The following is a 21,299-nucleotide window of genomic DNA, read 5'->3' as shown; positions in this document are numbered from 1 at the left end:
GCCATCAGTTGAGGAGTTCATGCAGCGTCACTTGGTTGCTGTCCCCAGCGCCCCGTGGGCCCTGGTGGGGATGGTGTGAGCAGATGATGGTCCCTGGGAACGTCCCTGTGGCCACCTTTGCTTTTGTCACAGAAAGAGCATGGGTGCGAGCAGGGGAGAGGGGTGGCAGGCAGCCCAAAGAGCTGCTGAGATGGGGTGCTGGCACAGGGCACATGTGTGTGGCACCCAGGCCGCTGTCCCCAGCCACACTGTGACCTCTTTGCTCTCTGGTCATGAGGGGGTGCCCCATACTGGTGCTGGACCCTCCGCAGGTGTTTGCAGCATCGCCCCGAGTGGAGGATGGATGTGGCGGCTGCAGGGCTGGTTTCCCTTCTTCTGGGGTCCCCATCCCTGTAGCACCGCACGGGGATGACAGGCAATTCTAATTCATTTATTTTTTTAAAAAGATTTTTATTGGAAAAGAAACCAAACCCCATTTTCCAAAAGACATGAGCGTGCCCACCAGGCACCAGTGCTGATGATGGCACGGTGCAAGTCGAGGTGACGGGCAGAGGGGATGCGGTGGCCGCCAGGCTGGTGGCACCTTCCCGAGGTGGGTGCACCTGCTCTCGACAAGAGTAGTGATTAAACAAGGCATCTCTGTGAAAGGGGAGGTGGTGGGGAGAGGGAGGAGAGGGAGGAGAAGGAGGAGGAGGAGGAAGGCTGGAGCATGGCTCGCTGCAGCGGGGAGAGGTGCACGTGTCCAGGGGCCGACGAGGACACCGGCGTCCTGCTCTAGTCCTTCCCCTTGCCCTTCTTTGCTGCAGCCGATGACCATGGGAGACAGGTGTTAGCGCAGCTGCCGGCAGACCCCCACTGCCCCAAACCAGCCTCCCTGGCCCCGAGAACCGCTGCCCGGGGGCAGGTGGGAGGCCGGGGAACTCACCTTTGGACTTGGACTTCATCTTGGACGCGCAGGGCTTGCTCACGTAGACGATCTCCTCACACTGGGCATTGTACAGGGCTTTCTTCAGGATGCCCGAGCGAGTTTTCACGCCCGTCTGCGCGCTGCACCCTCCCCAGCTCTCAAACTTGTACTTGCAGTCAGCTGCAAGAGGCAAGAGGCGTTACGGACATGCGGCACCCGGCACAGCCCCCAGCCACCCCCCGGTCACCCCCGCACCTCCGAACTTCTTCTTCCAGTTGCAGGGGATCTTGCACTTGAGCTTCTTGCTCTCGTCCCCGCAGGTCCCCTCACGGTAGCCCAAGCCGCAGTCCTTGCTGTTGGGGACACAGGGCCCCCAGCGCCAGTCCTGGCACTCGGAGCCGTCCTTCTTCGCCTTGTCTGCAAGGGAGGGAGTGGGTGGGAGCGGTGGGAGCGCGCCCCGGACACCCCCACGCCCCCCCAGGCTCCCCCTCACCTTTCTTGGCTTTGCCAGCCTCGGTGGTGACAGCCAGCAGCAGCAGCGCCAGGAGGAGGAGGAGGCCCCGGGGCTGCATCCTGCCTGGGGAAGGAGGAGGGGGGGACGGGGACGGTGGGGACCCTGTGCCACACGGCCCCGTAGTGCTCAGCAGCTCTCATCCAGCACCCAGCACCAAGGAACGCTGGGGCCGGGGCCCGTGGCTGCCATGGTGCCTCGCCCCAGCTCCCAAGGAATCCAGGGATGGGAGAAACAATCCCAGCAAAAGCATCCCCCTGCCACGGAGGGGCCGGGGAGCTGAGCCAGCAGCTCTCACACACAAGTGCAGGCAGTGTGGGAGCTCGCCAGAGCGATTTAGCAGGAGCGCTGCGCCCACTGCTGGCTCTACAACCGTCAGCACATCGCCCGTGCACCAGGCGTGTGCATACGTGTGTGCGTGCATGTGTGTGTGTGTGTGTGCGTGCACAACTGCAGGGCGAGCCCTTCCTGGCAGCAGCACCATGGGCTGAGGGAAGCGCGATGCCTGCCGGAGAGCAGCGCCCGTGTTAGCCAGGCTCCAGCGCCCTCGCCTCCGTGCGCCCGCCGCTGGCTTCGCTGTGAATGGAGCTGTCAGGGGGGATTACACAGCCCGGCTGGATGAAGGCTGGGAACCGTCCTGCCCGGCACAGCACAGCCCTGCTGCCTTCGGGGGGAACAAGGGCTCAGCCCAGACGCCTGATTTCGGAGGGCAGGGCTGGGGCTGAGCTGCTCCGGCCCCGCTTGCTGCAGGGTCTCCTGGGGCAGCGCTGGCACCCGCCCGATGCGTGGCATCGCCCGATGCTCGGTGTTTGGTGCTCTGTAACTTCTTCCTCCCGCCGCCACGGAGTGCTTCCCTTGGTGTCTGCGCCCGCTGGCACTGCTCAGCCCCTTCCTCAGCCATGGGCACCCCTGGGTCCCCAAGGCGTGGGGACCCCATGCAGGGTCCCCAGGGACCCTCATCCCCAAGCGTTCACGGCGGAAAGGCAGGGCAGCTTTCCAACCACTTTCCCCCTCCTTCCCCCCCGCCCGCTGGTCGCGCAAGGGCTGTCCCCGCTTCCCCTCCCTGCTCCGGGTGTCCTGACCCTGAACCAGAGCCGAAAGTCCCCAGGCGATGCTGGAAGAGGCGCCCCAGTACTGGGGCCGAGCTCCTCCTCGGCTGGGCAGCGGGCGGGTGGTCACAGGGACTCTGTCCCCACAGCCCCAGGACCGGCCGCTTCGGGGACGGGGGGGGGCTTTCCGCCTCCATCCCACCGCCCCCCCTCCTGCAGACGGGAGCACCCAGCGCCCCCCACGCCCCTTCCCCACCCTCAGGCAGCCCTGTCCCCTCCCCAAGCGTGTGAGCGTGGGGGCTAACAGCCAGCACCCCCACACCTCCCCGCTCGCTCTGAGCCCCCCCCCAGCTGCTCCCTCACCCCACAACCCGCCTTCCCCCGCGCCCCGGGGGATGGGGATGAGATTGGGGTGGGGGGGTGAGGCCGGGTCCGGCCCGGAGGCGCCCATCCCCGTGCCGCCGGGCACCCCCCGGGGCCGCACTCACCTGGGGCGCGGAGGGGCGCGGAGCGGCGCCGCTGCCTTTGTGTGGCGGCCGCGTGCGGAGCCGCCGCGCAGCGCTGCACAGCGGCCCCTGACGTCGGGCTCGGCCGGCAGAGAAAGGTGGGCTCGGCCCCAAACTTTGGCAGGCTCCTCCCCTGTCGTCGTCCCCCCCCAACCCCCCCCGCCTCTAACCCCCCGGGCACGGCCAGGCACAAAAGGGGGCGGCCCGCCGAGGGGCGGCCCCCGGGGCGGGGGGGGGGGGCTGTGGGGGGATGCTCGGCACCGGGGGGGGGGCGGCTCCGAGCCCCGAAATGGGGCGGGGGTCGCGGCTCGGCCCGGAGCGTCCCCCTGTCCCCTGTCCCCCTGGCCGGGCGCTGCAGGGTGGCCGCAGGGGGTGTGATACGGTGCTGCTTGCTCTGGGGCTCCGAGACCCCTGTGGTGATGCCCCCCCGGGGCTCGATGGAGCAAAGGGACAGCCCTGTGTCCTCACCAGCCCCATCCGTGCCTCCTTCCCTCTCCCGGTGACTTCTGTCACCAGTGGACGGACCTGCCACCATCTCTGTCCCCATGGGAGAGCCATGGCTCTCCTGGAGTTACCCATCACGCCAGGAGAACAGGGCTGTGGTGGGGAGCCAGGCCATTTTCCACCCCCTGAGCCAGCAGGAAGGCTGCTGAGAGCAGGGCACTGGTTTCTATGAGCTTTTTCTCTCCCTTTCCAAGAGTGACACATAAAACTCATGCCCTGACAGCTGGCTGCTGTGGGCTGCAGGGGCAGGAGGGCCGGCAGAGCCCCCGGGGCTGCTGCGGGAGCCGTGGGGCACGCACACCGGGCTGGGTTACGGGGCTGCGATGAGCAAACCAGAACCGCTTCACGCTGGGAAAGAGCTGGCAGCTGGGTGAGCACCGCTGGTTTCCTTCAGCCTGCCCTGGACAGGAGCCAGAGAACCCCTCGGAGACCCCAGCACGGTGCTGCCCAAGGTAGGGTGCAGCTCTGGGCAAAGCCCCCCCCACGTTTTAAGATGGGGCCGCGCTCGGTCCCTGCCGGGCTCTTTCTGCGGGATGCAGGGGAAACGGCTCCTGCAGCTCAAATCAGAAGCAGAAGGCTGTGTTTGCAGAAAGGGGCCTCATACCAAGGGAAGGAGGGAAGAGAGCAAGCGTGACAAACCCAGGTGCATTTCCCCGCCACCGCTTCGCTAGGGCTTTTTACCCCTAACAACGTCACCAGGCAATTCGCGGCGTGCTGGTGGCACGTTTTACACCCCTGGCACAAAAAGCCTGCTCCTTGGGGCACCGTTACCGCACACTGCAGCAGTGCCAGCACGGGGACACGGCTACGTGTCGGGGGAAAGCACCTCGCTGGGACGTGGGTGAGGTGAGAACACCGCGGGCACAGGTGGCGATTAACGCGCCGAGCGCCCTCACCCCAGGGCTGGCAGGGTCCCCATGGGTGCTCACACATGCCCCGTGCTGCCCACACAGGGACCGCTCCTCTCCCCCACCATAAACCTGACACCAGGGCAGCTGGAAAACTCATTGCCATGGTTACTGGCAGCCCTCGCTGCGGAGACGCGGGCCCAGCGCCAGCAGGCCGGGACCGCGTGCGGCTGGGCCCCGGGCAGGGCCTGGCACCCCGCGGGTCCCTCTGCCAGCTCGGGCGGCTCCCGGGCTGCAGCCAGAGCGAGGGGAGCTCGGGGGGCAGGGACGATGTGGCGGGGGATGGAGAGGGGGCCGCGGTGGTGCCAGGCAGGCGGCCAGGCTGCCCTCGGGAAGCTGACTTCAAGGTACGGGCCCGCAGCCCGCGCCTGTCTCCAGCTCCCTTGCTGGGCCTGGCGGGATCGATTACCTCCCCTCTGCGAAGGAAACTCCGCGGGAGGGATGGTGTTGGCCACAGGCATCCTGACACGTCAGCGGCTGGGCTGGAGGCAGAAGCCTTCCTAATCCCCTCCTTTTGTAACCAGATAGCAGTCCTCCTGCTGCGGCTGATCCCGAACCTTGCCGCTGCCACCCCAGTGCCCAGCGCTGGAAGCAGAAGCCCTGTGCCCCCCTGCGAGGCTGGGGATGGACGGGAAGGCAGGCTCGTCCCCTGTGGAGCAGGCGGACAGCCTGACACAAAGAAGGGCCCTGCAGGAACTTGGTGCTGGAGGTGGGATGCTGCTGTAGTAACCCATCAAGAGCCGCGCAGCTGCAAAGGGCAAACCGGGCATGACTGCGGGACTGCCGCCTCCCGGCCCAGAACAGCGTGAGCAGGGCAGGAGCAGGAGCTGGCAGCTCCTGGCACACTTCTCAGCTCTTCTGCATCACTTGGGATGGCGGTGGGTCTTCTCCCTGTTCCACACGACACTGAATAGCGATGGGACGTGGGACAGGAGACCTGGGGTCAGACCTCGCTCAGGGCCAGCCAGCTGTCCCCCACGCCGTGCCCACTGCAGCAGCAATTAAAGGAGGGAGGAATTAAAACATCCAACTCTTTATTTCAATGGCAAGAAACAACAACATCCAAACAGTCAAAGTTGAAAAGCAATGGGAGCGCAGGCTCATGCCAGGCCCTGGGCCTGCTAGAGCCGGCACCCTTACAGAGTTACAAAAATACAGTCCTACGACAGCATCTGGGAAACACAGAACCAGGTATTGCACAGATCCCCTGCCCTCTGCGGGCAGGGCTACAAACACCCCCTCCGCCTCTGCCTAAAAAACAGCCAGACGTGGAATTGCACAGCAACTCGGCTCACACGCGCAGGGGCCCGGCGGGGAGGGGGACAGTGTGTCTCTGAACTACCTGTACAAAAACTAAAGGAACATATAAAACTGGGGAGGAAGGGGGAAGCTGAGGCTGTAAACGCCCCCAGGCCAGGCTGGGTGCCCTGGCTGGGAGGCAGCAGCTTGCACCTTTGAGAAGATGACAGTGTCTTGTCCGTCTGCAGCTAGCGAGCAGCACCGATGGGAACTCCTGGCACTGCTAGAGCATCACAGTCGGGACAAGGATTTAAACTGCTGATTCTGCTGCTGAACCCCAACACCAGCCTCACGCACTGCCCTGGCTCAGCTTCCCCCATACTCGAGGGTAACTCTGCCCCCCAACCTAAAGCCTGAACAGTATTGTGGTTCTCTGTGGTATCGTGATACGTTCGTTCTTTTTGGTATTGGTATTGTGGGGGAGATGCAAACGGTGTCAGCCGGCACTGTGCAGCAGCCACAGCTGGGTGTGAGTGCACGGTGGGGCTGCCCCAGCCTCCTCTGCTGGTACTCAACCTGCCAGCAGCAACCTGGACCTGACTGAACATGCCAAGCAGGTCCACAACACACTCGGCTGCCTGCTCTCCTCCCCTGCTGGCACCTCTGCATCCCAGAGACTGCTGCTGCTACTGCAAAAGCTGCTGCAGGGGCTGCTCTGCTACCTCAGGGCTCACAGCTTCTGCAGGGCAGACAGTGCCTCGTGCCCCGTGGCAGGTGGTACCCAAAATGCCATCCCATCACATGCGTGACTCAGGGCCGGGGTCCCTGATGCTTCCCATGCATCCGAACCCCTCTTTCTGCTAAAACCTGGGAGGTGGGCTGGCAGCCTGCCCAGGGAGCTTGTGTCTGGGCATGGCACCCTCCCAGGTTTTCCCTGCAAAGCCCTGTGTCCAGTCTGTGGGGATGGCAGAAGTCACGCTCAGAGGATGCACATCCACAGGTTGGGGGCGCGGGGGGAATCCCTGAGAGCAGCACGGACCCCAGCACTGAAGGCAACCAGGAGGGCAGCGGCTGCCAGGCTTCCAGCTGCGCTAGTCCCAGATGCCCTGAGGAAGGGGTGGGTGCACGTCCCCTAACACGCCAGGGACTTTCCTCCTGCTGCAGAGTCCCAAAGCAGCAGGAAGGAAGAGGACTCAGAGGCCGTAAGTCGCGGAGCTTCCCTCGGGGCGAGGTTTTAGGCTCACAGCCCCTGCGCAGGCAATGCTGCTGTCTGCCTGCACCTCCCATGGCTGCTGGGAGGAGAGGAGGAACGGGACGTGAACCGAGTGAAGCGGCTAATGGAGGGCACTGCCGGCAGGGAGGGGGGCGAGCAATGACATCCCACGTGGATCACAGGTAAGGACCTGCCGGGGGCACCGGCATCGTTCCCCTGTGCAAAGGTGATGGGCGGCTCCACCCCTGGTGGGGCTTTGGGATGGAGCCCGTCCAGAGCAGGGAACGTGGTGGATGAGGGGCAAAGGGGGACACACAAAGAGCCGGGCTTCAAGTCCCAAATACCCACTGTCCTCAAACAGAGTCCCAGCCCAGCCCGGAGCAGAGCTCTGCTGTCTCCATCTCCTCCTCCTAGGCTGACACCTAGGGAGGGCTGGGCCAGACTCACAGCTCTGCCAGGTGCCGTCCTCTTCTCGTCCTGCCCGAGCTGGCTTGGGCTAAGGCACGCTGAGCACTACACAGCTGTCTCCTGGTCCTCCCGCTGGATCATCTGGTAGTGCTGTCGGTTCTCGAGGTAGGCAGCCAGGTCAGGGTCATTGGCTTTCTCTGCCCTGTGCTTGGGGGTGTCTCCCTGCACGGGGGAGGCAACACGTCAGTGCGCTGGGCACTGCCTAAATGCTGCCTCGCCAGCCCTCTGGGCACCCTGAGGTTCCCCCATCAAAAAGGTGACTCTGGATGGGTCCCGCAGAGCCCACAGCCTAGCCCTGAGGCAGGCAGCACCCACTGCCCGTGTGCCTGCTACGGAGCAAAAGGGAGCTCCCGAGGAGCCCGGCTGAGCCGCAGGGCTGGAAGCCGTCCCCTGAAGGGCCATGAGCCCTGCGGGCGGGACAGGAGAAGGACCAGTCCCACCTTCACCAGCCCCGCAACGGAGACAAAGGCTGGTCTCGGTGACCTGCTCTTCCCCGGCTCTGCAGAGGCAGGCAGGAGAGGGTGAGGAATGAGGGGTATGTCTGGGGAATGCCCGGGAATACCAACCCCCCTTCCCTCTCGCAGCCTCACCAGCGCTCCCGCTCCCGGAGGAGGCTCACATTTCACCAGCTTATTGCAGCCATCTGGACTGTGTCCACTAATGAACTCCCGCACTCCATAAAAAGCAAATCTGTTAACAGCTCGCCGCTACGTCTCCTCTCCCCCTCCCTCCCCCTGCTCCTCGCTCCTTCTCGTTAAGTGCCCGGGCTCTGCGGTGCTGAACAAACCCTCTGCTGAGAAAGGCCACAGAAACCTGGCACTCTGCCGCTGCCATTGAAAACCGGCCCCCGAAGGGAAGCACGGCTTGCCCAGCTCGTCCCGCGGCGCACAGCAGGGCACGGGTGGCTGCAGCGGGGCGCGGGGGCCCTCAGGACAACCCACAGCTACATTGCTTCAGCACGAACAATGGCCGGGCACAAGGAGCCTCCACCGTGCGTGGGTACAACTGCGGACAAAAGCTCGAGCCCACCCCGCCGCAAAGACAGAGCGACGCGGCACGCACGCACGGCCGCCGGCTGCACTGGGAGCGGGACTGGAACAGGGACTCCCACAGGCACATCTTCTTGCACGCTCACACAAACTCCTGGGGATGCCGCTGTTCTGGCTGCCAAGTGTGCAAGAACCTATTTTGCACGCACGCACACACACACACGGGCATGCCACAAGGTCCCGCACAAGCAGGCACTCGGGCAGGGGGCTGGAGGCTGTTCTGTGCTTCACTGCTCGGGCTCTCCTCGGGGGGCCTCCTCTCTGCATCGACTGAATCCGAGCAGTCATTTAACAAAGGGGGGGGGGGAAAAAAAGGAGGAGGAATTGAGTTTCTTCCTCGTCCCCCTGCAGAAGCCTTGATCCAGCACTGCCTGCCCAGACCCACAGCCTGAAACTGGAGCTCCCAGGGCCCCTCTGCAGAGCCGGGCTGATGCGTGCTACCTGATAAGGGCCAGCCCCCCTCGCCGCTGCAGGGGACGGATCAGACTGTCTCCCAGCTGTGCGGCAGGTCTGACAAAGGGTCCTGCAGCAGGCTTCCTACCGAGGCTAGCTCTTGCCTGTGCAGGCAGGCTGTAACCCGGGGGGCTACACAAGGTCAGCGCTGTGGAGCAGATGGGTCCCCAGACAGCTACAAAGCCGGGCATGTGCTCACACAGGCACACGCAAGCCCCGCTCCCCGGGGCAGGCTGTCATTCCTGAGCTGGGCTCCTTTTTGTGCTGGCAGGTCTGAGGCTGCTCATCAGGCAGCTGCCTCAGGAGAGCAACCTGCGCCCCTGCCCACCGGGCAGAGAAGGGCCGAGCCTCCTGAGCTGCCCTCTCCTGCCGGCTCTCCCCAGCCTCCCCTCACCTGGGCATCACCTTCTTCTCATCCTGTGGCTACTGGCCAAGGCCCCAGCGGGCCAGCCCCCCTAGGCGCTGCGCACAGCCAGCAAACAGGAGGACTGATCGGTAGCCAGAGATTGTCTGTACAGCATCTCCCCGGCAGCTGGCAAAGGGGCCGCTCATTGTCTGAGGCAGCCCCCAAGCTCCACCAGCCCCAGCGAGTTTGCATCCCTAGTTCCAGCCCCACAGGCTGCACCTTTTGGACTTGGTACTTCATCTCCCCTGTCAGACGGGAGCACATCCCCTCCGCTGCAACGCCAGCCCCAGGAACCTTGCGTACCAAAACACCGCTTCGGCCCCCTTCCTGCAGCTCCCCTGCGGGGGCTGGCACAAGTCCCTGGCACCAAGACACATCTCAATTAATCTGGCATGTGAACGAAAGGGCCCCGACCGCCTGCTGACACTCTCTGGTTCACCCGAGGAGCTCCGAGCGCTCCCAGCCCGGCTCCGCGGGGGGAGCCCCGCAGCTGGGAGGGAGCTCGCCAGCGAGACTGTCCTCGCTGTGACCCCAGAGGGTGGGAAGGGGGAGACAGGGATGAGACATTCCAGCGCCTTGCTCCTAATTTAATAAAACAACAGAGGGAGAAGCAAATGGGAGGGGGGGGGGGAGAAGAGGGATTTAACCCCTCTGCTGCTGGGAACCCCGAATGGCTCCTCTCCTCCCAGCTCTGCGCCTTTCCCACGTGCAGGCTGCCTGCTGGCAAAGGCTCCAGCCAAAACACTGCTGAGCTCCTCCTCAGACAGCCCTGTGAGGCCCTGCTCCTGCCAGCCCCACGGTGCCCCCAGCAAGCCCCTTCCCAGCCCTCTGCCATCACCTGCAGGTCCGTCTTCATAAGCGACGCCCCAGCCTCCACGATGTAGTGGCAGATCGTGCGCTGGCGTAACGCTGCAGCCTGGTGCAAGCTGGTCTCACCGCTGAGGGGAAGAAATGGGGAGATGTGAGACGTTCCCCCTAAATGTGCCGAGACGGGACAAGCGCTGCGTGTGAGGGATGTCCCTCGGGATGCAGAAGGAGCTCACGGTGGGCTGCATGCTCATCCGGGCAGCCCTGGCAGAGGAGGGGATGCTGCCTGGGGACGGTCGGTCCAGAACAGGCTGGAAACCTTGGCTGGGGATTACAGTGAGCACAGCAGGGCATGAGAAGGGCCCGGGTGACTCTAGTCATCGTGCGGGGGGTCCAGCCAACAAGGCAAAACAGGTCAGGAAACAACTTACTTCTCTTCCTCTGTGGCATCGAGGATTTCTGAAGGGGCTGTGAAGAGAAAGAGTGCAGGGCAAGTGAGACCCAGCTGCGGGGCAGAGCTGGGCCTGCTCGCTCCCCAGTCACACGCTGCCTCTGCCTGTAGGGGCTGCTATCTGCACCGCCTGCAAGGGGCTCGGCTCCAAAGCACTCGGGCCAGCAACTGCATCTGACCCCAGCTGAGAGCAGGGAAGAAGAGTTGCTTGTAGTCTCATTACAGAGAAATATCTAAATAAAAATAAATCAGCCTGCATTTCAGTAGGAGCTGCCAAAAACAACAGGTCAGCTCCCCTGAAAGCAGAAGCGGGACACTGGGAAATTTTTCCCAGAGACACACTGGTCCCAGCAAGGATGTGGTAACAGCCTGGGGGCACCCCAATACTTGCAGACAGACGCTAAAGAAAGCCCGTGCCACAGTGGGAGGGCGTAACGAATCTGGAGGGATGGGATCCTGTGCCCGGGAGCATCCCCTCCCTGCAGAGGGTCAGGCTTTGTCGGCTGCCAGCCTCCTTTGCCAAGGGTGGCACTCTGGCCACAGCAAGCCAGCCCCAGCTCACCATTCTCGATGATGTATTTGACGATGTCCTTGCTCCCTGATTTGACAGCGTGGTGCAGGACGGTCCGGCCCGAGGAGTCTCGCACCATCAGGTCTTTTCCAGCCCGGTGCAGTTCTTGGAACTACAGGATTGCCAGAGAGCTCCAGATGAGTTTCCATTCTCATCCATAACCCTCAAGCCCTGGCACTGCGTCCCTGGCGTACCCAGCAGGTTGCGTGGGTATTCGGTGCCTGGCAGGGAGCTTTGTCCAGCTCAGCCACGCTGCCAAGTCCCTTCCCTCCATGTTCCCCAGCTGAGGATCAGGGCTCCTTGCCGGGAGCCTGCCTGCTTTTCACCCATTTGGGTGCTGCCTGGAGGCAGGGCCCCAACAGGAGCTGCTGCAGGTCAGCAGTGATGTTCAGCGCCAGCCCCGGCTGCGTGTCGTGGCACACAGCCAAAGCGCCTACCTTGCTGAAGTCGCCGCTCTTGGCAGCTTCTATCAGAAGGTCATCTGCAAAGAAGAGAGATGGGTTGGGATCAGAAAAGCAAAGCTGTAATGCTATTTATCTAACTGGGGAGCCAAGAGCTGGACACCAGAGGCTCAAAGTCAGCTGAGGTCCTCCAGGTGCTAAGCCCTTGCTCTCAGGGTGAACAGCAGCCATGCTGATTTTATACGGCTCCGGCACCTTCAGGTAGGTGAGGGACAATGCACCCCTGTACCTGGGGGTGCAGCCTGAGCTCAGTCCCAGGGAGACGTGTGCCGCAGGAGCAGGGGGCTCTGCCCGTGGGCAGGATGCCTCGTAATGGAAGCAGGGAGCAGATCTGGGTGTCGGCCGGCGGCCAAGACGCCTCTCACCAGTGACTCACTCACACTTCCAGGCACTGGGCTCTGCTCAAGCTCCAGGAAACTCTTTCCATTTGCTCAGCTTAGCGAGGCCCCTGACCTTGTGCTCCCACCACCCGAGCTCCCGCAGCGGCCTGGCAGAGACATCCCCTGGCCCAGCCAGCGGCACACGGCTCCGCAGGTGGGGGATTAACCCCCCTGCCGTGCCGCTTCCTGCCCTCCCCACGCAGCTCGGCCCGGCCGGGCCGCTCCACAAATCATCCTCAGGTCTCTCCCGCCCGCCTCTGGGGTCACCCGCCCCCGCCTAGCACACGAGCTGCAGGGCTCCTGGCTGCACATCAGAGAAAGGACAGGCCAAAAAGTGATGGCAGGAACCCAAAATAGCTCGACACGCGAGGAGGCACGACAGCTTGAGAGCCCTGCTCGGCGCCTGCGGTGAGGACAGAAGAACTCACCTTTGTGCGGGAGGCAGAGCTCAGCCTCAGCACTGGAAGGGAAGAAGAAAAGGCGTAACTAACCCTGGCAGCACGACACCCAGAAGGGCACACAGCGGGTGGAGGGACGGCTGTGGAGATGCCTACCTGTGGCACTCCTCCAGCAGGCAGGAGCAGCAGGCCAAAGGATTAGCTGTCCTTTGCCCGTGCCATCTGCTGCTTTCCCGAGCTGGATTCTCTCCCACCCCCACTCCCATTTCTGCTGCTGCCCCCAGCTCCTGACCTGCACCCGAGGCTGGCCTGACCCATGCCCATGGACAGGGAGGGTGCTGGAGCTCAGCCCTGTGGCCGAGCTGCCTTGTGCTGCTCCACTGCCCTCAGCTGAGCCGGCAGGGAGCAGGAATGGCAGGGCAGCATCCCACCCCTGGGTCTAACTTAGCAGTGAATTCTTGCTCACTTCCTGGGAGTAACTTCTTCAATCCAGCCCAGGGATCAAGGCTGTGAAGCTAACCATGACTCCCCCATAGCTGCCCATCCTTCCTGAGGCCCAGCACCCTATTTCTCCACACTCCAGACTCACACGGGGGCAGGAGAGCAGGGTGGAGAGGAGGAAGAGGAGGGGAATGCAAAATGGTGCCCAGTAGGTGCAGCGGATGAGTCCACAAGGTCAGGCATGGCAGGAGAGGTGCCCACAGTCTGGGTGATCACCAGCTCTGGGTCCAGCACATAGAGCTCATCCTGAGAGATCTCTGTCACGTAGTTGAGGTGCTCCTGGAATGCACAAGTCAGTCCCTTTAGAAGCAAGACCTACTTCTGTGCAGCTCCACCTCCCATCCGCTCATGCCCCATGCCTTGTGTCCCACCCAGGCACTCAGCAGTGAAGGGAGCTGGATCCCACCCTGTCCATCCCCAGGAAGCTTGTCATCACCAGTGCCCAGGGCCATGGTCAGGCATGCCTTTGCTGCCTCACTTCTCCCAGCCCTCACCCCAGGCTGGCACAAATCCCATCCCCGTTCAAGGTTCCCAAGTCCTCAGACCCTCACAGGACTCCTGAACTGGCCCAAAGTGCACCCCTGACGATGCCTGGACACTAATCCACACTTGGCCAGGTTAAAACAACCTTGACCCTGCCAGCTGCCTCCACTGCGCACAGGTGACATCGAGACAAACTCATGCATCAGTGAGAGACAGCCTCTGGAGGGGTGGCTCCCACCGTGACCCTACAGGGTTTTCCTCCTGCCCCAGCTGCCACCTGCTCTGGGCTGAGGCATTAGACATCCACCCTCCACGTCCAACCCCCTAGCTTCAAGCAGTCTGGGTTGCTTTCGGTGGTCTCCATCCCCTGAGCTTCCCCCACCTCAGTTTAAGGTTGTTTTTCCCCATACCCACCTGCGCGCGGTCTATCCTGTAGAACCGATCCGCCGTGGTTGCTGCAAGACATGGACAGAGGCAGATGGGGTGATTCTTGGTGGGGAGCGAGCGGGGTGGCTGCTCCCCACCACTGGGTGTTGGTGAACTTTCAGCCACTCCGTGGGCTGCACAGAGGGCACAGCAAAGCCAACAGCACCCCCCAGCCAGGAGCGGCCCCCTGCCCTTTGGGACCCGCTGTTCTCTCCACCTGAGAGGCAGCCCTACAGATCTCCATGCCCCATGCAACATGCCTTTGCTCAGTGTCTTCTCCTCAGTGATTCCTGGCAACATCAGGAGGCAGAGGGAAGGCAAGAGCACACCTAGCTGGCACCATGGCCTTTCTGGGGGCTTTGAGGTGTTCGGGCATTGCAGCTGCAGTGCAGCATTAGAGAGAAGAGAAGAAGCTCAAGGCTGTGCTCATATAAGAATCCACTAGGGAGAGGTGAGGAGATACCCCAATTAACGTGATACACCTCGGTGCACAGCACAAGGAAATTGTGGCACTAGGGGCTGGAAGAACAATGAGTTCAGCCGTACTCTGGCTTTACTGAGGTAACTTTCCATGGACCACCACAAGGCCACGTCAGAGCTTAGGGCCGCCAGGCACAACTGAGCGTGCCATTCCCTGCTGAAAATTCAAGCCCCTTTCTCCCAGGATAGCAGGAGAGGCTCAGGCCACCCTCTGCTCATTACACAGCAGCAGGATAACTGTGTCCCCCGGCATGGTGGCATTCCCCCTGTGTCCCACCAGGCTGCTGGTGGCTGCCCAGGTGAGGTTGCTCTGGTGAGACCCTTGGGGACCCGGGGAATTCTCTCTGCAGAAAGAGTGGGGACAGGCCAAAGCAGATTAGAGGAGTGAAAGAACCCCGTTCAGCCTGTCCTGGCTGGAGATTTACAGCCATGAAGCTGCTGTAATTCAGCCGCTTTAATGAGCCTGCGCTGTCTTGAATGAGGCTCTGGCCTCCTTCCTGACACATTTTCCTGAGCTCAGAACCTGCTGCTGGGAGACTGGCTGGAGGAGGGAAAGCAGTCCGCGTAGTGACACCTGGGAGCAGCCATCCCAGCAGCTCCGCATGCAGGGCTGAAGGCACCAAGGGAGAAGCTACATCCTTTCTGCCTAGCATGAGGCTTCCCGAGCCCATGTTGCAACTCGTGGCTGTGCGTGGTGTCCCCTTCCAGGATGAAGAGGCCCAACACGTGTGCCTGAGACCTGCAATCTCAGGGGAAACACAGCAGTATCTCTGTTGAGATGAGGAGAAAGGACAGGTTTCCAGATGACCTGTCAGTACCCCTGAATCATCTGCTTTGCGTCCAAAAAGGCCTTGACCTGGTCAGCGGTGGCTGTCAGCTCTGGGGATGGGGCTGGCTTTTGCTCTTGGCTTTCTTCCTGGCCCCCATTAGCCCTCCTGCATGCAGGGCCTAAGCTCCTGTGTGCTGCCCTCTGACAACACAGGAGGAGGGCAGCTCTGCTCTGCCCTGAGCCCTGCTACTGGGAGCTAGAAACTCCTCTTGCAAGTCAGGGAGATGAAATATCACTGGTAGTCACTTCTCTCGGCCAGCTTCCAGGTACACAGGGAGAGCTCTGGCCTCCAGGTCAGCGAAGACAAAGAGAAATGAGAAAGCTCTTTCCGGGATGGGAAGGAGAAGCAGCTGAAGACCGGCAGGGAGACTCGTCCCCATACCTCCAGGATACACAAGGCGATGTCTTGCTCCCAGCGTGTTGGAGCATGGGGGCCCCCTGCCTGCACGACACAGGAGAGCAACCCCACCAGTCCTGAAAAGACCAGGCATGTACTACAGAGCCACCTTCAGCTCTGGGGGCTGGAGACCAGCAGATGCTCCTGGCCTGGCAGGCTCATTGCTTCACTTGTGGCAAGCAGCCAGAGGCACAGGCTGGGGCCAAGAACTACTGAACCTGGCTGCAAAGACCCCAGCATCCTTGAGTCCCAAGGTCTGTCCCATCGCCCCCCGATTCATGCACAAGCAGTGCTCCCAGGGGAACATGATACTCACAGTCCAGGAAGCACCACTTTGGTGACAGCTTCTGGGATGACAGTGTCTTCGGTTTGGCTCCATCTCCTTCCTGCATAAAAAAAGAGGAGTTATGTCTCTTGGCCTTCCTGCTCTCTCCCCAGCTTGTCCCTCCTGCTTTGGGAGGTCCCTGCAGACTGGAGGGCTGCAGGTGCTTGGACAGAAAGGGAATCTTTGAACACAGTCACAGCACACGGTGATGAGGAACAGCATGGGACAAACCAGAGCTAACACGCCATCTCACTGGAGAAATGCCACAAGATGAGCCCACAAGACCAGCATCGTGCACATGATAGATGGGCCTGGGGGACAGAGTGAAGCTATACACACCTGAAAGAGCAGGCGCTGCAAAGCAGAGGGCTGTGGAGGGAAATCCTGCAGAAAGGCAAGGTGTGCTGTTACAGTGTCTGTCTGGGCAGCCCCCCATCCCTTCTTTGGTCCCACAGGGGTTGGCTCTGTCACCACACTGCAGATGTGGCAAGAAGCTTTACATCCTGCCAGGCCAAGGTCCCTGCCTTGCTCCGGGGCTAGAGCACAGGATTTGCTCAAGGAGAGAGAAGGGGTAAAACACAGAATGGCTCGGGTTGGAAGGTTGTCCTGTAGATCTTCTGGGAGAAAAGTGGATTGTGCAGTACAACACCAGAAGCCACGCTGTGGGCTCGGAAGGCACTGCTCACCAGGAGCAAGGTTTATGCAGCCTGTGTGCAGGTTGGGGGCATGCGCTAGCACAGTGGCAGGAGCACTAAAGTTAGTACTTGCAAGTGAAAAGATTTGGAGGGGGGGCAACCCTAATCCAGGCACCCAGGGAGAGGCAGAGTTGTGCAAGGAGACAGAGCCTGCAGAAGGCTGAAGGAACACACAGTGTAACAAGTAAATGGAGAGAGGAAAGGTCTCCCCATGAACACCCAGGAGGTGACAGGTCCCTGTAGGATATGTACTGGCCTCTTCCCCTGCCCCATAATTTTTCTGGGCCACCAACACTCTGGTCCTGGAGAACAAGGTCAGAAGAGCAATGCTGAGAAATAAGCTGCTAGAGAGCAGGGAGAAATATGCCAGCCACCTTGGGATCCTGCCTCCATCACGTGGTTAAAGCAAACCATGAGCTGCTACCAGAAACAAGAGCATGTGTGCTGGTGTGTGCAGATCAAGGAGGCCTAGAAATCCCAGCCCCTCCATTCCCAGCATCCGGCCTAACCACTTCCCATGCAGAGCCTCACCTCCTGCAGCCTCTCGATTTGGGTCCGGCACAACTCCAGGTCACTGTCTCCTGGAACCACGATGATCCCCAGTGGCACGGCTGCACAACAGGACACAAACGCAACTCAGGGAGCAGATTCTGCCTGATCCCCAGCACCTCACACAGCTGAGCTGAGGGCACCGCTGGACTTGGGGAGTGCAGTTCCCACCCCTGGCTACTCAGGTGGTCACTCACAGGCTTCCTTGAGCTTTTCCTTGTCGTAGTGCAGTGCCTCGTAGTCACGCATGCTGATTCGGCTCACCCGGATTCGCAGCCGCTCAGGTACTGGCTGCTGGCTGCATGCAGGGGGGAAGGAAAAGAGAAGGGGTCAGAAAGTAACAGCTCACGTTCTTCTTACCCACCCCACTCCTCCAATACAAGCAAGAACACAGGCTGGGGTGGGGAGCTTGCCACCAGCAGCTTCTCCAGCATGAGGGTCTGGCCACACCTCTGCAGCCTGATCCCTTCCCAGCCCCTCCTTGAGAGGATCAAAATGCTCATGGGAGTGACGGATGAGTCCTTTCCCTTTCCCATCCATCCCTTCTGCTTTGGAGAGGAGGTGACCGGCTGATCTGAGGAACCTACTCATTGAGCAGAGGCATGGAGTTGCGCCGCTTGGTCTTCTGCACCATGTTGGCTTGGTTGCGCAGGGAGATGTGGATGCAGGAAGCTGCCAGCTTGCAGGGCTCCCCGTCTACCTGCATGGGGATGGCCTTGGACGTGGTGAGAACCACCTGCCGGCACTGGCACAGCCGCTCCCCATGGCCACCCACCTGCAGAGCAGCCTGTGAAAGAATTCCAGAGTGAGAGCAGAGCACGGACTGAGAGGTGGACGGGGAGAACACCCACTGACAGCCAGACTTTGCAAGTGAACTGAGTTCTCAGGGTTTCGGGCGATTCACAGGGATCAGTGCATGACAGCACCTTGCCTAAATCTCAGATACTGTCACACATGCCATCACCACAACTCCACGGGAGGGGAGCTGAGGAGCAATGGGGCTCCCTGACTCCTGGGCGATGGGACCAGTCACTCAGAGAATCATAGAATGGCTCAGGTTGGAAGGGACCTCAAAGGTCTTCTAACTCCAACCCCCTGCCACTCTTCTGGTTGCTAGCTACCACAAGCAACAGCACCAGCTCACCAGGGATGTCATGGTGAAGCCGATGACTTCAATGCAGCCGTCATCGTGGCGCTGTGGTTCGAAGTCGTGGTGCTCACCGGGGTTGCCCCAGGGCATAGTGCCTGCACAGTACCTGTGAAGGGACAGTGAGCGTGAACAGGCACCCTCAGACTCGGGCACAGGTCTGTTGGAAGGCAGGGAGGAGTCCAGCACACAAGGGCAGGTCCTGGGGCTGCTCACCTGGGGATGTTCAGGAAGACCAAGCACTGGGGCTTCAGGTCCTGGATCTTGGGGGTCAGGTCTGTCCCATCACACTGGAGACAACACAGGGACATTCAGGCTGCTGGAACGAGGGGTTCTGTCCCACCCTACCCACTTGGGATGAAACAGCCTCCCCCTCTGCTCCTCGTCGTCACTGACCTCCAAGCCAGAGGAAGCTGATGCCCCAAGGAACACATCCTTTTCCCCAGCACTGAGGTACTCGGTGTGCTTAGAGGGGGCACTCCTCATCCCCAATGCAGTTTTTGCCCCCCTCCCTGGCCCAGAGCACTGATGCACACTCACAACCAACTTGACGTGCTTCGCTAAATCTTTGGAGCTCCCTGTGAGGAAGTCGGAGAAAGCCGTCTGCCAAGGCAAGAGACAAAGTTAGTGCCCAGGCGTTCACTGAAGTGGGCAGCCAGGAAGCCTGCCATCCACCCTCAGACTTCGGCTGCTGAGAGGAGCAAAGACCCTCCCTGTCAACTGGAGAAATTCTCTTCTCTCCCCCTCCCAAGACAACCTGATCTATTCCTCTTGACGTTTTACCTACCGAAAACCTTGGGGCACCTCACAGCTTCAGTACCATGCTCTCACTTTCCCCTGCTAGCCCAGTCCTGGCTTTAGGGAAGAACAGGCAAGGGGGGTTTCCTCTACTAAGACACTCGGGTCATGAGAGACAAATTCAGTCTCAAGCATAAAACAGGGATTGTGTGACCCCATTCAGAGATACCAGGAGAGATTGTATGGCTTCTGTTGCACAGATCCTAAGGTTCCCTTTGTGTTTAACTGTGCAGGGAGGAGGGGAGACAACTGGAAGAGATGTGAGATGGTGCAGAGCAGCATTTGGCCTTTAGTACTGCCAAATACCAGTCACCTATCTCCTGGGTAGGGAGGTACATTGAGGGCCTGGGGATGGACAAATAAACAAGACCCTGAGACACAAACTCTAGAAGGCATTATTAGCCAGGGAGCTGTAACTGGCTCAAGGTTTTAAAAAAAAAGGAAAAAAAAAAAGACCAAAGTAGTGTGGGGACTGTATAGAGAGGCTTCCCGCTCCCCTGTAGGAGGGCCAGCCTGCCTTCCCACAGCTCTGGGGAGGTCCTGCCTGGCTGACTGTCCACAAGCCTGAGAATAAGAACAATAGTGGCAGGAGATCAAGGGAGCAACTGTACCACAGGCCAGAGAGTAAGCTGTACCACCAGCAGCATTTGCAGCTAAGCAGAGCTGAAACTCCCAGGGCTGCAGCCCTTCTCCAGCACCTCTCCAGCTTCAGGGGCAGGGCTCAGTTTGGGTGTATAAAGGCCCCGGTAGCTCAGAGGAGTGGCTTGAGACTGTGAAAAGGAGCTGGGGCCATGCCTGCTCTCTAGGTGAATCAATGAGGGCATGCCCAGACACCCTTATGCACTCACCCCAGCATAGAACATTTTATTCCGAAACCGGCTGTTGAACTTCTCTGGATTGGCCTCTAGGGAAAAAAGAACAAAGTCCAGGTCATTGGCCTGCACGTGGAAATACTTCCCTTGCCTCTTTTCTCCAAACATGGCTCTCCAGCCAGCCTCAGCCAGGACAGCCCCCAGCTCTCTTCCCTTGCAGGCACCTTTCTTGCTTCTCAACAGCTCCACTCACTCCCCTGATTTCACCTCTGTCCCTTTGTAAGAGCATCTTGCAAGGTGCCACCCCCGTGGCACCCCCTCATCACAGACCCTGCCCCAGCCCTGCCGCACCCTGCTGCCACCTACCTCGGGATTCGTGAAACTCCAGTGTCACCCGTGCATCAAAGCCAAGGCTAAAGTAGTTATTGAAGACATCCAAGGGGAGCTGAAATGGAATGGAAGAATAAGACTGGAAACCCTGGTGCAGGCAGGATGAGGCTGCCAATGTGAGGCCATGGCAAAGACGAGGTGAGGCTAGAGTAAAGCTATGCACTGTGTTCATGAGGTTGAGTGGGGACTCATCTTCCCTTCAGGACATTAGAGGTGACCAGCCTGAGGTGACGGACCATCCCTTTCCTGCTGCCCTCAGCTCAGTGGCCTCATGGCATTGGCACAGCCCCAGGGCAGGACAGGCAGAGCCCAGGAACAGGGACCACAGGGGACCATGCAGCATCCAGCCCACTCCCTGCTAAGCAGAGGTGCAGCAGATACTTCAGTGGAGCAGGGAACGAAGGCAGAGAGGAGATGACCCACCTTGTCAGCAGCTGTCTCATCCTTTTCCTCAGGGTTTGCATCAGGGTTTGGCTTCACATGGAGGTTCCAGCGATCGAGCTGCACAATGTTTCCATCTTCCACATGTGACAAGATCTTGGACAGAGGCTCATCTGTGTAACCCTGGTAAAGAGCAGGATCTGGTGAGCCTGCTGTCTGTGTCCCAGAGATGTCCCAGAGACAGTGGACTGTGGGCAGACATCCCAGAGCAAAGGATGTGGAAAAGACACATTCTACTTGAATGCACAACAACTAAAAGGGGCTTTAATGTTAAAAACAATGCATCTTCCTTCTAAAAATCTCCTGAAAGTATGAAATAATGATTGCTTTTGTTAATGTCCTAATATATTATAATCTAATTCAGAGTAATTCAAATGTCAGAAGAACAGTTAATGTCCAAATGACACTTCTTTGTTGGTTTGTTTTTAGAGAGAGTTGGTGCAAATGCCCACCGTGTGTCTAGAAGCAGAGTCAAAGCACTCAGGCCTACCTCTGGCAGCAGTAAGCTCTACTGCCCATCACTTACCCCACCCCAGTTCAGTGTCCTGGCCAAGTCGTTCCCAGTCCCCAAGGGCAGGATGGCCACAGGAGGAGGTGGGTTGAGGCGTAGCTGGTCCAGAATGGAGAGTATCCAGCCCACCTGCTCAAGCAGAGAGTGTGGAGAAACAGTTGGTTATTTCAGGGACCAGCAAGTAGGTGAAGGTGACATGGAGCACTAGCTATGGCCACAGAAACAGAGACAGGT

At 60.4% G+C, this 21,299-nt stretch overlaps 2 protein-coding genes across 6 annotated transcripts in view; both read right to left on the bottom strand.

Moving 5' to 3' along the window:
• Window positions 1-623: 623 nt before the first annotated feature.
• MDK (midkine) lies at window positions 624-3,142 on the bottom strand. 3 transcript variants are annotated; one of them, XM_048065258.2, is made up of 5 exons: window positions 2,956-3,142; window positions 1,401-1,484; window positions 1,163-1,324; window positions 926-1,087; window positions 624-800 (listed from the first exon to the last, which is right to left on the bottom strand). In XM_048065258.2, exons 2-5 carry the CDS (start codon window positions 1,477-1,479, stop codon window positions 775-777), a joined length of 429 nt encoding a protein of 142 aa, XP_047921215.1. In that variant the 5' UTR covers window positions 1,480-1,484; window positions 2,956-3,142; the 3' UTR covers window positions 624-774. The 3 variants fall into 3 exon arrangements, with proteins under 3 accessions (XP_047921215.1, XP_047921216.1, XP_066853946.1); XM_048065259.2 differs by having other exon boundaries at window positions 1,401-1,480; window positions 2,956-3,086; XM_066997845.1 differs by having other exon boundaries at window positions 1,401-1,490; window positions 2,972-3,038.
• A 2,260-nt stretch (window positions 3,143-5,402) lies between these two features.
• DGKZ (diacylglycerol kinase zeta) overlaps window positions 5,403-21,299 on the bottom strand; it is a 41,783-nt gene continuing 25,886 nt past the window's right edge. For 2 of the 3 annotated variants that reach the window (XM_066997843.1, XM_048065136.2), the window contains exons 13-31: window positions 21,081-21,194; window positions 20,537-20,677; window positions 20,090-20,168; window positions 19,760-19,815; window positions 18,654-18,716; window positions 18,330-18,403; window positions 18,111-18,222; window positions 17,554-17,753; window positions 17,164-17,264; window positions 16,949-17,028; window positions 15,714-15,783; window positions 13,680-13,720; window positions 12,871-13,061; window positions 12,312-12,343; window positions 11,480-11,523; window positions 11,034-11,154; window positions 10,452-10,488; window positions 10,052-10,151; window positions 5,403-7,467 (exon numbers count right to left, since the gene is read on the bottom strand). In XM_066997843.1, coding sequence (XP_066853944.1) covers window positions 7,351-7,467; window positions 10,052-10,151; window positions 10,452-10,488; window positions 11,034-11,154; window positions 11,480-11,523; window positions 12,312-12,343; window positions 12,871-13,061; window positions 13,680-13,720; window positions 15,714-15,783; window positions 16,949-17,028; window positions 17,164-17,264; window positions 17,554-17,753; window positions 18,111-18,222; window positions 18,330-18,403; window positions 18,654-18,716; window positions 19,760-19,815; window positions 20,090-20,168; window positions 20,537-20,677; window positions 21,081-21,194 — 1,773 coding nt within the window. In that variant the 3' untranslated portion in view covers window positions 5,403-7,350. Of the gene's footprint in view, window positions 7,468-10,051; window positions 10,152-10,451; window positions 10,489-11,033; window positions 11,155-11,479; window positions 11,524-12,311; window positions 12,344-12,870; window positions 13,062-13,679; window positions 13,721-15,713; window positions 15,784-16,061; window positions 16,107-16,948; window positions 17,029-17,163; window positions 17,265-17,553; window positions 17,754-18,110; window positions 18,223-18,329; window positions 18,404-18,653; window positions 18,717-19,759; window positions 19,816-20,089; window positions 20,169-20,536; window positions 20,678-21,080; window positions 21,195-21,299 lie in introns of all 3 variants that reach the window. The other variant, XM_048065135.2, reaches the window with a different exon arrangement.

The sequence above is a fragment of the Anser cygnoides genome, chromosome 5 (genome assembly GCF_040182565.1).
Source record: "Anser cygnoides isolate HZ-2024a breed goose chromosome 5, Taihu_goose_T2T_genome, whole genome shotgun sequence".
In the NCBI taxonomy this organism is placed as follows: Eukaryota; Metazoa; Chordata; class Aves; order Anseriformes; family Anatidae; genus Anser; species Anser cygnoides.
The sequence above is the reverse complement of the archived record's forward strand: the minus strand, read 5'-3'. Positions and strand labels throughout refer to the sequence as shown.